The following is a 12,271-nucleotide window of genomic DNA, read 5'->3' as shown; positions in this document are numbered from 1 at the left end:
GTGTGGAGAACAAGATTGGAGAGGGGAGGTCATCTGGGTAGGCTTAGTCTCCTGCCGTGCAGGCAGAACAGCCTGTCCCAAGCTGCAGGCCCAGGCGGAGAGGCGGGAGTCTGGGAAAGGCAGACGTGGTTTCTGGAGGCAGTGAGCTCACTGGGCACAGCTCCAGCCTGGCTGAGCTCACCAATCCCTCTCCAGAGGCCACCCTGCCCCCAAGCCCAACCCAGTCTGGCCACATGGGCTAAAATGTCTCAGCCAGAGAGACAGCTAGTCTGAAGTTAATCAGCACTCACAACTCAGGGAAAAGAGGCAGTGAAGAGCTGGGTACAGTGGTTCTGTGCCTATAGTCCCAGCTACTCAAGAGGCTGAGGCAGGAGGATCACGTGAGGCCAGGAGTTCAAGGCTGCAGTGTGCTACGATCACATCTGTGAATAGCCACTGCACTCCAGTCTGAGCTAATACAGTGAGACTCTGTCCCTTTAAAAAAAAAAAAAAAAAAGGCAGCTGGGCGTGGTGTCTCACGCCTGTAATCCCAGCACTTTGGGAGGCTGAGATGGGTGGATCACGAGGTCAAGAGATCGAGAACATCCTGGCCAACTCATGGTGAAACCCTGTCTCTACTAAAAATACCAAAAAAAAATTAGCTGGGCTTGGTGGCACGTGCCTGTAGTCCCAGCTACTCAGGAGGCTGAGGCAGGAGAATTGCTTGAACCCGGAGGCGGAGGTTGCAGTGAGCCGAGATCACGCCACTGCACTCCAACCTGGTGACAGAGTGAGACTCTGTCTCAAAAAAATAAAAAGGCAGTAAGTCCAGAGGACTAAACCCAGGGCTAGGAGTTAGGAGAGCCCACCTCTAGGCCCACCCTACCATCTCTTCTTATGACAGGAAAGTATTAGGGCATAAAAAGTATTATCACAACAAAAGCATCAAGTATAGTTTAAAGCTTTTAAAAAGTTCACACTCTGACCTATAAATATGACTTCTAAGAATTTACCCTTAAAAAAAATCAGAAGTATACACCAAGAAATATGTAAAAAGGTGCTGATAATTCAGAAAAAATCCCATATCCAATTACTTGACCCATTTGACAGTATTATGACAGATTATCACCATCTGATAGGTAGTCACCATCCAGACATTAAAACCACGTTGCAGAAGAACACTGAATAGCATATAAAGCAGCTCACCTGGCCAACATGGTGAAATTCAGAAAGAATTTTTTCTTCTGTCACAAATCTACCATCAGATACACTTTGTTTGTAAAAGATATGAATAGGAATGAATTTAGATGAGACCTATGCTCCCCAACTTGCCCTGGTCCCACCATCCAACCCACTTGACACTTGTAAATTCATTTGTCCCTTCAAGCAACTTGAGTTTGCATGCCCTGGTATGTATGTATAGTTCCATTTTTTTAATGTATATGCATAGGTAGAAAAACTATAATTTTAAAAATGCTCACCACTGGGCAATTGGATTAAGAATTATAATTCTCTTGTTTTTGTGTTTTCCAACTTTTCTATAAACATGTATCACTAAAGTATAATCGGAAAAATGTCATTAGCAAAAAATAAGAAAAGACAGACACTAAAAAAAGGACGCTAAAAAAAGAACTAACCATCATTAGACGTTAAAAACCAAGGACAGCCAACTTCCAGGTCCCCACAGAGAAGGGAGAGAGCCATGAGACCAGCAGGGTCCTGTTTGTATAATGCACTTGCCCACCAACACCCAGACCCAAGACAGGCTCAGACACAACAGCCCAGGCATGAGCACACGAATATATGGGCTCACTCAAGCACCTGCTCACCGTCCCTCACCTGCAGCTGAGTCCTGCAGGACAAGGTCCTCCAGCGCAGGCCAGTCTGTGTTTAGCCGCTTCACCAGTTTGTAGGCATTCACAGGGTGGGCCAGGTAGCCCTCAGCGTCAGCAGCTGACTTGCTAGTCAAGGCTTCCATTTTGTTGGCCCAGCTGTGGAACCAGAGGAAAAGCAAGAGTAATGCGTCCACCCACATAGGTCTTGACCTGTGATAATTTCTCTGGTGAGAATTCCCTGGTGCCAGGTGCTAGGGCCCTTCTCATCAAGAGGCAATGAAAAATGAATACAGTAACTCCCCACAGATACTTCTAGCCCCTTAATCTAGATAAGAGCTGGGACCCCCCAATTTAAGGGAAAAGGTCTTAAATACAAAATAAACGGTGACTCCTTAGCCCATGCACTTAGCTCCTCTCAAGGACTGACATGAAGTAACCAGGCCAGCCCCACATCACCCTCTCAAGGGCTTCCTCTAATAGGTACCCTGAGTGGCTTCCTTGTTCCTTGAGGGGCAGAAGGGAAGGAGGGCCAACTAAGGGTGGTATGGGGACTTAGGACACCTCTTAATCTTGGAAAGCTTGGCTTCCTCCACAAGGATGTACTCCTTCAGAGACTGCACCAGCTCTTTTTCTGCATAAATCAGGTCAGTCATGTGCCCTGCAAGAGAGAGAAGAAAGGCACCAGTGAGAAACAGAAGAGGGAAGTCCAGCCTCCTTCCTTGGAGCACAGAATACCAGCACAGAAGCAAGTCCCCTGGGACAAAAACATGTAAGCTCTCTGGGGATTATGGGGACTTGGAGTTAAAAGGGGCCTAGGCACTCATGGGGTCCTATCTCCCAACTTCAGAGAGAAAGAGGCAGAGGCACCAGTGGGACATTTGAGATAAATGCACTGGATGTCACTCAAGAAGTAGACCTAAATCTCATTCTCCAACTGTTACATAGCTAGTCATGACACTCAGGCATGGATATCCTGGGGGCACATCACAGGATAAAAAGCTCTGAACTTCAGGTCAGAAGGATAGGAAAAGCTTGATCCTCAGGATACAAAGGATTTGCTGCTCAGAACCACTCTCTGGTCCATGGGCAAGGTGGTCAAAAAGACCAGAGAGCCCAAGTGCAGCCTGCACTTCCCAGGGAGAAAGACCCAATTCAGACAGTCGGCTTCCTGAACAACCAGATCACTGGGATCGTATAGGGGAAAATAGCAACTCTGCCAGTTTCACTCTTCTCAGAACTGGTCAAAACCAGTTATTACGGCTATCCCACTCTAAATGAGAACAGGCTGCAGCCAGAGATATCCATGGCCAAGGTGAGCCAAGGTGTCAGGGAGACGACAGTCCTGTTGGCACGTACCAATAGAGGTGAAGAATTCGGCCTGCACACAGCTCAGGACACCAAACCAGGCCATCAGCAATGCAGACACCCAGAGTTTCATGGTCACAGAGGGAAGTGTCTGAAAGGCATTCAATGACAATCACTGGATCAACAAAATGAAAAAGTAATTTAGGTGAAGAGAGACATAGGCATGTGAACACATATGCAGATACCATGTGATACACATAATCAAACATACCAAAATCCTGGCCTAGCACACAGAAGCTAAAAAGGATAAACAGCAGAAAGAAGAAAGTGCGTGCAGCCAGTGATGTGTGCTCAATTCTGGTCGCTGCTCTGGGAAGCCATATGCCCTAGGCAGAAAGCCCATCCTCTCTACTCCCAGCAACCACCTGTACCATGGGAAGGTGGAATCACAGCGGGGTATAGTCAGCTCTGGTTCCATCGGTCTATCAGTCCAAGATTCTGGCCCACTCCTTCTTATTTCACAGACTGCTGTTTGTTTCTGTCTTATCTTCCAAGACATATGCCAGGACAGTGCCAGGTTCTAGGGAACAAGTACCTGCCCACAAGTACTGCTCTCATGTACTGTTACACGAGAGATAATAACAGAAAGATAATTTGACACAACATCCTCCAGGGTACCAACACCCAAACTAAGGTGTACAACAGATAGCCAGCCAGAAGAGAAATAAAACTAACCCCTCCCAGTCTGTACCTGCCAGAGAAAGAGCAGTCAGGGGAGACAGTCTCCTGGGCAGACAGTGTTCTTCCTGTAGTAAGGCTCCTTGGCAGACACTGTCCTCACTGGCCCGTCACCATTCATTCACAAATATTTACTGAAGACCTGCAGATGCCAGGCACTGATCTAGGCACTCAGGATACAAAAATGAATATGCTACACATGGCCAAAACCTCAGGCTGGGCTGCTGACATGGGAAAGGGGCCAGCTACTGTCTTCTCATCGGTCCAGAAATAGGCACAACCTGAGACAAGCCCCACTGGCAGTAACCCTCAGTCCACAACAGAAGCTTCAGATGTCGTCTTCCCAGCTCAGCCATGCAGCCTAGACTGTGTTGGAGGATTAGCACCCATCTGTACCCCAGCTCTGCCAGTCTTCTTCCTGCCCTGCTTTTAAGCACCCTACTAGAGTGCTCAAATGGAAATCTACTAAGAGAAAACAAGCAAAACAAAGGAAACACAAATGCTTCCCCAAAAAACATAAGCCTTATCTGACAGAATTCTAAGTCTAAGCTAAAGCCAGTTCATCGATTTTTTGCCTGCCATACTTGATTAGACACACAGCACACCCACCATTCCTCATCTTACTCTTTCAGAAGAAATCCTAATCCATTGAGATTCCAGGTTAGGCTCAGAGAAGGCCAACCACAACTCCCATCTGCAAATGGGATCCTCTATCACAAGGAAAGAATAAGTGAATGGCCCCATGTGTTCATGCCTATGCCAAAGATCTGCAGAGCTGACAGTCTTCCTGTCATAGTCTAGGTGTAGGGGTCCCAAGACACACAGGACAATTATCTTTCAACTTGGAACCTGCTGCAGGGTAGGGAGTATTGTGCTGAGCAGTCCATTAGGGAGTCAGAGCAGTTAGTCATCCAGGGAAAGTGAGTAGGCCTGGGCTGGCCCTGAGGCAGAGTCCAGGCCCTCCTGGTTCTAGCCACAGGTCTGCTTCAAGGCCTTACTATACTGTCTTTTCTATCCCAGGATTTCAGAAGGCCTCTCTCTTGCTTGCACAAGCCCCTTACACCTAAGGGATTGAGTGTCTGTTCCTTGTTCCTCAAAACACTTGACTGGCTCAGGCTCAGCTCCTTCTGTATGTATGTAGGGAGTGGACAGTGAAAACATAGAGCTGGGAGGATGTATCTATGAACAGAAAGGGACCACCTGACTGCTCCTCAGAGCTGGGGTGGTGGGAGAACAGAGCTCAGGCAGGATTCCAAACCAGACATGGTTGGAAGTGGGGAACCCAGCATCTCTCCCCAGGTGTCTCTCCAGCTACAGTTGCATACCTTTTTAGAGGCCAGATAAATTCCAGGGAGGAAGTCTGTCCATTCCTTTCAAAGCATTCTGCTCCTGTCATCTATGGTTCATACCTCACAGCACTCAGGGAAAAGCCAGGTTTCTTCACTACATGAATACCAGCTGTCATTTCTCTGGAATGTGCGATCTGGCTTAGACTGAGCCCATTCTTGAATCTCAGCCTGGAGGCAGAGCCTCAAAGAATTACAGATGGGGTTTGGGCAGAGCCTCAAAGAATCACAGGTAATCACAGATGACTTGCCTACCAAGAGCCTGCAAAGTCTTGCTCTGGTGGGAAAAGTGGATAACTAACTCTGCTAGCCTGGAGAGCTGGGCATCTCCAAGTAGCAGCTCCCAGACTACCACATCAACACTGACATCTCAGGCAGGGGTACTCTGGAGCCCTACCCCATTTCTCCCAAGCCTGGGCCCCTTAACTCAAAAGGCTCTGCACAAAAAGTCCTCTAATTAGGGTTAGATTGGGAAGAGGCAGCATCCAAGAGGGACTGTGCCCCACAATGTGGGAAAGGCCAATCCCCATCCCATCTTACAACTATGCCCACAGCTTAAGACAGAGTAGGCGAAAGTATGTGTACCTGCTGAGTGCCCCTACAAAGTGTCCAGTGTTGCCAAAAGCCCTGCCAGAAACCCTCAGAATCCAAGTGGAATATGTCTGGAGGTGAACCATGTCAAACTCTATTTTATGAAAAACAAAGTGACACCAGCCTTGAGCAGAAAACCAATACTGAGTTTTATCTGTGCTGCATGCCCAGAGTTTAGAACAATGCTTGTCTCATACCAGGAACACAATGAAAAATACTTCACCTCAGACTTGTTCAAATTAGGAAACTACAACAATAGAAGATTTTACATTTCTTCTATACAATAAGTTTTTATGGAGTATATTAAGAATGAATACTATATACCAACATGGAGAGATCAAAGCATACTGTTAAGTGAGAAAAGTGGGCCCCAAATAATATGCACTCTATAATTCCATTTTGGTACGGAAAAATTAATGTATGTGTGTATACAGAGAGATGCAAAAAAAGAGTTATACGTCTGGCTCTATCTTGGTGAAATAATTTCTTTTTATTTTTATGCTTATTTGTTTCTCTACTCTTTCTACAAGAAATTCTATAGCAATTTTTAAAATTATTTTATCATATGCTTAAAATGTAAAGAAAACAAAGCAGGTCCTTCTCAAATAGACTCCAAAGGGGCCCTGCCAGCCCCAGTGTTTGGACCCCCACAGGGAGGTCCTGCAAAACCTGCCAACATCCCAGCAACAGTGAGTCACCCATCAGGCGACTGGCACTGTTTCTAAACACAGGGCAATTCCAAGACATACACCAGAGGTCCCACCAAGCCTGATCTTTGGAAAAGACATTGACAATCTGGCCAAATGGCCATGAAAAGATGTTTCCAGCTGCAAACCAGCAGTGTCCTTAGCTTCTCTCCTTACCTCATCAGGCAGACCCTCTGCCAAGCTCCCAGCTGCAACCCAAATGCAACAGCTTGAGTTTTAACAATGTATTTAACAGCCTAGAGACAGAACATGAGCTTGCTGAGAACAAACTGGTCTTGCTTGGCACTGAACAAGAAGCTGCCTGCCTTCTATGAAGGGGGAAAACCTAACCGGACATGGCTCCCCACCACCCCCAACTCTAGGATAACAGAGCTGAAAGGACCTGTGTGTTCAGCCTAAGAGGATCCAGAGGCTCCAGAAGACCCTGCCACCAAAGCATGTGGATGTCCATTCAGGCCCATAAGCTGCTGTCACGGCACCCTAGGCAAGTATGGGGGGCACCCTACTTTCCTGAGCCTCAGTCATCACCCTGATCTGAGCCACCCCTAACTTCCCGTACAGCCATCCTGGCCCCCACTACACTGGCCTCTCCACATCTCATCTGGCCTTCCTCCCACCTCTGCTCTACAAAGTAGCCAGCATGGTTTATCAAAGCCCTCCTTTGGCTCTCTACTGCCATCAGGATAAAGTCCAAACTCTTTAGCCCAAAGGGTCCTTTTGACTGTGTGACCAGGCCCTGCTGCCCTCTCCAGCCTCATGTCACCATGCCAGGTTTCATATCTTCAACAACTACTTTATGTGAAAAATATTCTCCTTCACCAAGAACCTAATAAAGCCAAGATGTTTATCTGTACCTATCCACATACATTCTCTATCTGGTACATGAACAGTGATTGACTTCCACTTTCCCACCTGGGTACCATCAACACCACCACAAAGTCTTGCTTCAGTAACTAGACAATGAAGTAGCAGAGAAGGCTGTTAAGACTGATATGCAAAACCCAAGTTGGGTTTTCAGTCACAGTCTCGGCAGAGACTTGGCAGTCTGGATGAGACTAACTCATAAAAGGGAACTACACTCGAGGATAAAATCCATATACCACTATATTGGATGCCTCTTATGTCCCACCTTGCAACCTCTTGGTCTCACCCATCTCCCAGGTCCCAGGGTATTTACTTTGCCTCAGCTCAGTGGCGTAGACTATCCAGGCCCAAGCTAGAATCTCTGGCTCCTCTCACTATCTCCAGACTGTTGAAGTACCAGATTGGTCTCCCCAGTGGCTACCAAAGGGCCCTCATAGGGTAACTGAGTACATCTCTGTGCAGGGTAGCCAGCTTGCTAAAACACCACCTCCCATCCTCCTTTATAGTTCACTTTTTTTTCCTTTTATTTTTTTGAGACAGTCTCGCTTTGTCGCCCAGGCTGGAGTACAGTGGCGCAATCTTGGCTCAATGCAACCTCCACCTCCCAGGTTCAAGGGATTCTCGTGCCTCAGTCTCCCCAGTAGCTTGGACTACAGGCGTGTGCCACCATGCCCAGCTAATTTTTGTATTTTTAGTAGAGACGGGGTTTCACCATATTGGCCAGGCTGGTCTCAAACTCCTGACCTCAGGCAATCCACCCGCCTCGGCCTCCCAAAGTGCTGAGATTACAGGCGGGAGCCATCGCACGGCCTGAGCCATCACACGGGCCTGCACCTCACTTTTCCCTCACCTTGGCTGCCCTGCAATTACACCTTCCAATAAAGCATTAAGTACTTAAGCTCTGTCTCAGGCTGTTTCCTGGGAACCTAGTCTGAGATAACCACTATTTGTTTCCAAAAATCTTTCATTTCTATTATCTAATTCTCACCCAAACCTTCTAAGCTAGATAACTACCTCCATTTCAGATATAAGATAGATACAAATGACAAACAGCTGAGGCTGAGAGAGGGTTTCCTGCATACCTGACATCTGACAACAAATCAATGACAGAACCAAGAGTCAAACACAAAACACACTCTGCTGGATATTGCAGCTATCCAGTCCTACTCAGTAATCTATCTGTTACCTTAAAGTGCAATGGACTCCCAAACAGGGGAGCCACACTTTGCCCAGGAAGAGCATGCCTGCCCAGGTTAAGGACTTTATCATGGGTTACACCAAAGGTTCATAAAGCAGGTCCATGACATCCCTGGCTGAATCTCACCAGAGGGAGGAACGCAACATGGACCCAGAAAACAGCACCATGGTCCCTTAAGTTCAGATGGGCAGTCACTCCTACCTTAGACAAGACAGCACTCACAAATAACCAGCCAGTCCAGCTCAGGGCAAGGCAGTACAGTCGAATGGATAGGCACACCTGCCCTAGGGTCAGACATACTAAAAGTTAAACCCCAGTTCTATACCACTTCCCAGCTTTGTGACCTTGGACAAGTTACAGGATTCCTCAGTTTCCCCATGTATATAATAGAGACAATACTAGGACCTATATCTCGTAGGGCTGTTGGAGGACTGAATGTGATGACAAATGTTAGAAGGTAGCCCCACACTAGGCATAATTTATGTCAATCATTAGTACCAAGGGCAGCAGAGAAACATCAGTGGACCTGAGGCAGCCAGCTGCTCAGCCCAAGTCAGCTGATTCCCGGGTGAGAAAGAAGGTCCAGACTAGGGGACAGTGAAGATGCAAACAAGGCAGAAATTGGGCGATCTCCACGTCCCAGGAGCGCCACAAGAGCTGAAACATTTAATTCAGGAGAGACTGGAATCAGGTATAATGTAGTACATTGATCATCAGGGGATAACCTTGGAACTGGTCAATCACTGGTTCTAAAGCTCATCAAGCAATGTTCTCTAGCAAAAGGTGGAGGACTGGACCAATACTCTAGGATCTCACACACTTACATGCCTCTGACCTGCTCATTCCAGGCTCCTACAAGTACCCAGGCCTGAGGATCTCCACTACACCCTGGCCCTCAGAGTGCCAGGTACAAAACAGGCCACACTCTAAGCAAGCACTTCCCAAGAGGTCCAGAGCAGATGCTGGCCTCTTACCAGGTTCAGACAGATTCCATCTGAGCTGGAGAGCATTCTACCCAAACACTTAATCCTCTGCCCTGCAATGACACCAACTGAACAAGAACTCTCTTCTAGGGCTCCAGTAAATCATCCAGACTTTTCATTCCCCTCTGCTCTGAGGAAAAAACAACAACTGTCTTTCTATCCTTCATTCCATGTCCCTAGCACAAAGCCCACAGACCACAGGACCTTCCAGCCCTCTTTGCTCCAGGACAGGCTGATGTCTTACCCTAAGGAACTTCCAAATTGTTAGATGTGAGCAACTTTCCCGAAGTTTAACTCTCACTCCAGCACTCTGCTGGGCTTGCACGTACTTGCATCACAGCTTTTCCTGCCAACTTCCATCTGCCTAATAGTAAACTCTTGACAGACCCCAGGAGCCAGGGACACACCTCCTAGCCCTCTGCACACTATCAGCCAGCGTGGCCACAAATCAGCCAAGGCCTTGCTTACAGTCTCAGACTCTCCCAAGGATGTGGGAGGGCAGAGTGAAAAAGGGAGGCCTTCTTAGGAAATGAGGAGACCCTAGATTCCCTCAACCGACTCATTCCTCGGAGCTGCACCCACGTAGTCTCTTCCTTTGATGAGCACTCACAGCTGGGCTCCTCCCCTGGCACATGGCCAGCTGCCAATATGAAGCAGCAATCTCAGAGTACGAGCTACCCACAGGCAAGAATAGTGCCTCAGCCACCTCTTCTCTCTCCTCCCTCATTCCAGCCCCAGGCATGCTCTAGTCAGAAGCCAAATAGGCAGGAGGCACTCAAGGGATGAACTGAGATCAGCTGGGGCCAATCTAAACCAGTGACTAAGTAAGCACTGTCTAGAGTACCCCAATGCAGAGCTTTCGACAGGATACAAGGGCCTATCACACGCCACAGACAATGTCTCAGCTAAGCTGTCACCAAGTCTGCCTGCTAAGCTCTCAAAGAACTAGGGTGATCCAGTATGACAGCATCTTTGGGATGAGGCCCCCAGCCAACTCACTCCATCCTTGCTACGTGGCTTCATTGGCTGGGCCACACAGTGGACACTCTGCTGTGTAAGAACAAGGAGGCTCTAAAAGAAAAGAATTCAAAGATCAAACATTCTGTGAGTGGGGAGAAGCAAACAGAGAGACTGGGCCCTGAGGCCCAGAACCACAGTGAGAGGCTGCACCTTGGACACTTCAGGGGCAGTTTAAGTACAAGCCAAAGGAAATACGAGTTCATTTAACAGAGACTAAATTATGAAACCGATTAATGTCAGATGAGATATAGGCTGAGAACAAGCAGCAGATCCCAAAAACATCCTATAAATTCTTAGGTGGACAATGGATCTCTGCAAAGTCTGGGATACTTAAGAATGCCCCAAGTCACAAAATGACGAACCCCAGCCCTTGCTCTTAGGACAGGATTTCCTACAAGAGGGCTGAGGCTGTGAGGCCCCAGGTAGTCTAGATCAAGAAGCACAAATCTCGGGTGTCACTCTACAGCAAAAGACAACAGTTTCAGTCTTGGGAGGGATCCCAATGCTCTCCTGCATCATCTGTTTTTTCTTTTCTTTTTTTTTTTTTTGAGATGGAGTCTCGCTTTGTCGCCCAGGCTGGAGTGCAGTGGCGCGATCTCGGCTCACTGCAACCTCTGCCTCCCAGGCTCAAGTGATTCTCCTGCCTCAGCCTCCCGAGTAGCTGGGACTACAGGCGCACGCCACCACACCCAATTTTTTTGTATCCTCCTGCACCATCTTAAAGGGTCAAATAAAACACAAAGGCCAGGGGCCCACGTGGGCTGCCCAGCAATACCTGAGGCAGCAAGTGCCCTGATCCAGGCTCATGCTGCGAGGGCCAACTGGGCATCTTACACATGCACGGCACAGTACCAGGCACGTCGTCTCACTCCAGGGTCTTGTGGACAGCGTCCGTGGACAGCTATCCCCTACAGTGTTCCTTCCCCATCACCTTGCTTCCACTACAATGCCATAAGGAATGGCATTGGCCAAGGTCTCTGCTCCCACTCATATAGGCTGTTCCTCTGTCCACAGTGCCCTTTTGCCAGCCTTCCTCTGACCACTCCAGCTCATGGGTCACCTCCTCCGGAAAGTCCCCTGGCCAGAGGCAGCCAGTCCTCCAGCAAGTACCCACAGCCCGCATTCCCTTCCAGCACAGCGCTCACCACACCGCTATGGGCCAGGACCTTCCCGCTCTTCCAATCTGCCTGTCCCACTGGGTTAGCAACTGCTTGCGGTTTCTGGCACACAGAAGGGTCCCGTTTGTTGAATTAGTTAACGAATTATCACGGGTCTCCGCAGCTGCCAAGGAAAAACAACGCAGGTTCCACAAGGATGTCTGGGGGAGAAAAGACTTTCTGATCCAATGGCCCATGTAATGGGCTCCAGAAGCTGGACCCTGCCAGGACAAGACCTCGGACTCCCAGCCCTTGGGAGGGTGCAAAACGGGCCTAGCCAATATGAAGCGGCCCCTCAGGGCCAGGCGGACGCCGCACCCCTGCTCCCAACAGTCAGCAGCCCGGGGTCAGGCCGCCACTTCCCGGGAGCCTGACAGGGAAGGGCGGCCAAGTTCCCAGGCCCGCCCGACCGCCGAGGGGACTGCACGAAGGGCGCCGCTGACCTCACCACCCTGAGCTCGGGAAGGCTTGCAGGCGGCGAGACAAGAACCCAGACGGGTGCAGAAACAGGGCGGAGGGCGCAGCGTTGCGGCCCGGACTGCTTTGCG

General features: G+C 48.8%; 1 protein-coding gene across 5 annotated transcripts in view; it reads right to left on the bottom strand.

The window, feature by feature from the left end:
• Positions 1-12,271, bottom strand: part of P4HA2 (prolyl 4-hydroxylase, alpha polypeptide II) — a 102,475-nt gene that overhangs the window by 22,616 nt on the left and 67,588 nt on the right. For 2 of the 5 annotated variants that reach the window (XM_011969276.1, XM_011969275.1), the window contains exons 1-4: positions 11,323-11,988; positions 3,171-3,270; positions 2,376-2,472; positions 1,819-1,970 (exon numbers count right to left, since the gene is read on the bottom strand). In XM_011969276.1, the coding sequence (XP_011824666.1) occupies positions 1,819-1,970; positions 2,376-2,472; positions 3,171-3,270; positions 11,323-11,373 (400 nt within the window). In that variant the 5' untranslated portion in view covers positions 11,374-11,988. Of the gene's footprint in view, positions 1-1,818; positions 1,971-2,375; positions 2,473-3,170; positions 3,271-11,322; positions 11,989-12,271 lie in introns of those variants that run through there. The other 3 variants (XM_011969278.1, XM_011969277.1, XM_011969274.1) reach the window with 2 other exon arrangements.

Source organism: Mandrillus leucophaeus, unplaced genomic scaffold, assembly GCF_000951045.1.
Source record: "Mandrillus leucophaeus isolate KB7577 unplaced genomic scaffold, Mleu.le_1.0 Scaffold88, whole genome shotgun sequence".
NCBI classification, from domain to species: domain Eukaryota; kingdom Metazoa; phylum Chordata; class Mammalia; order Primates; family Cercopithecidae; genus Mandrillus; species Mandrillus leucophaeus.
Note: the sequence above shows the minus strand (reverse complement) of the source record. Positions and strands in the feature narration are given on the sequence as shown.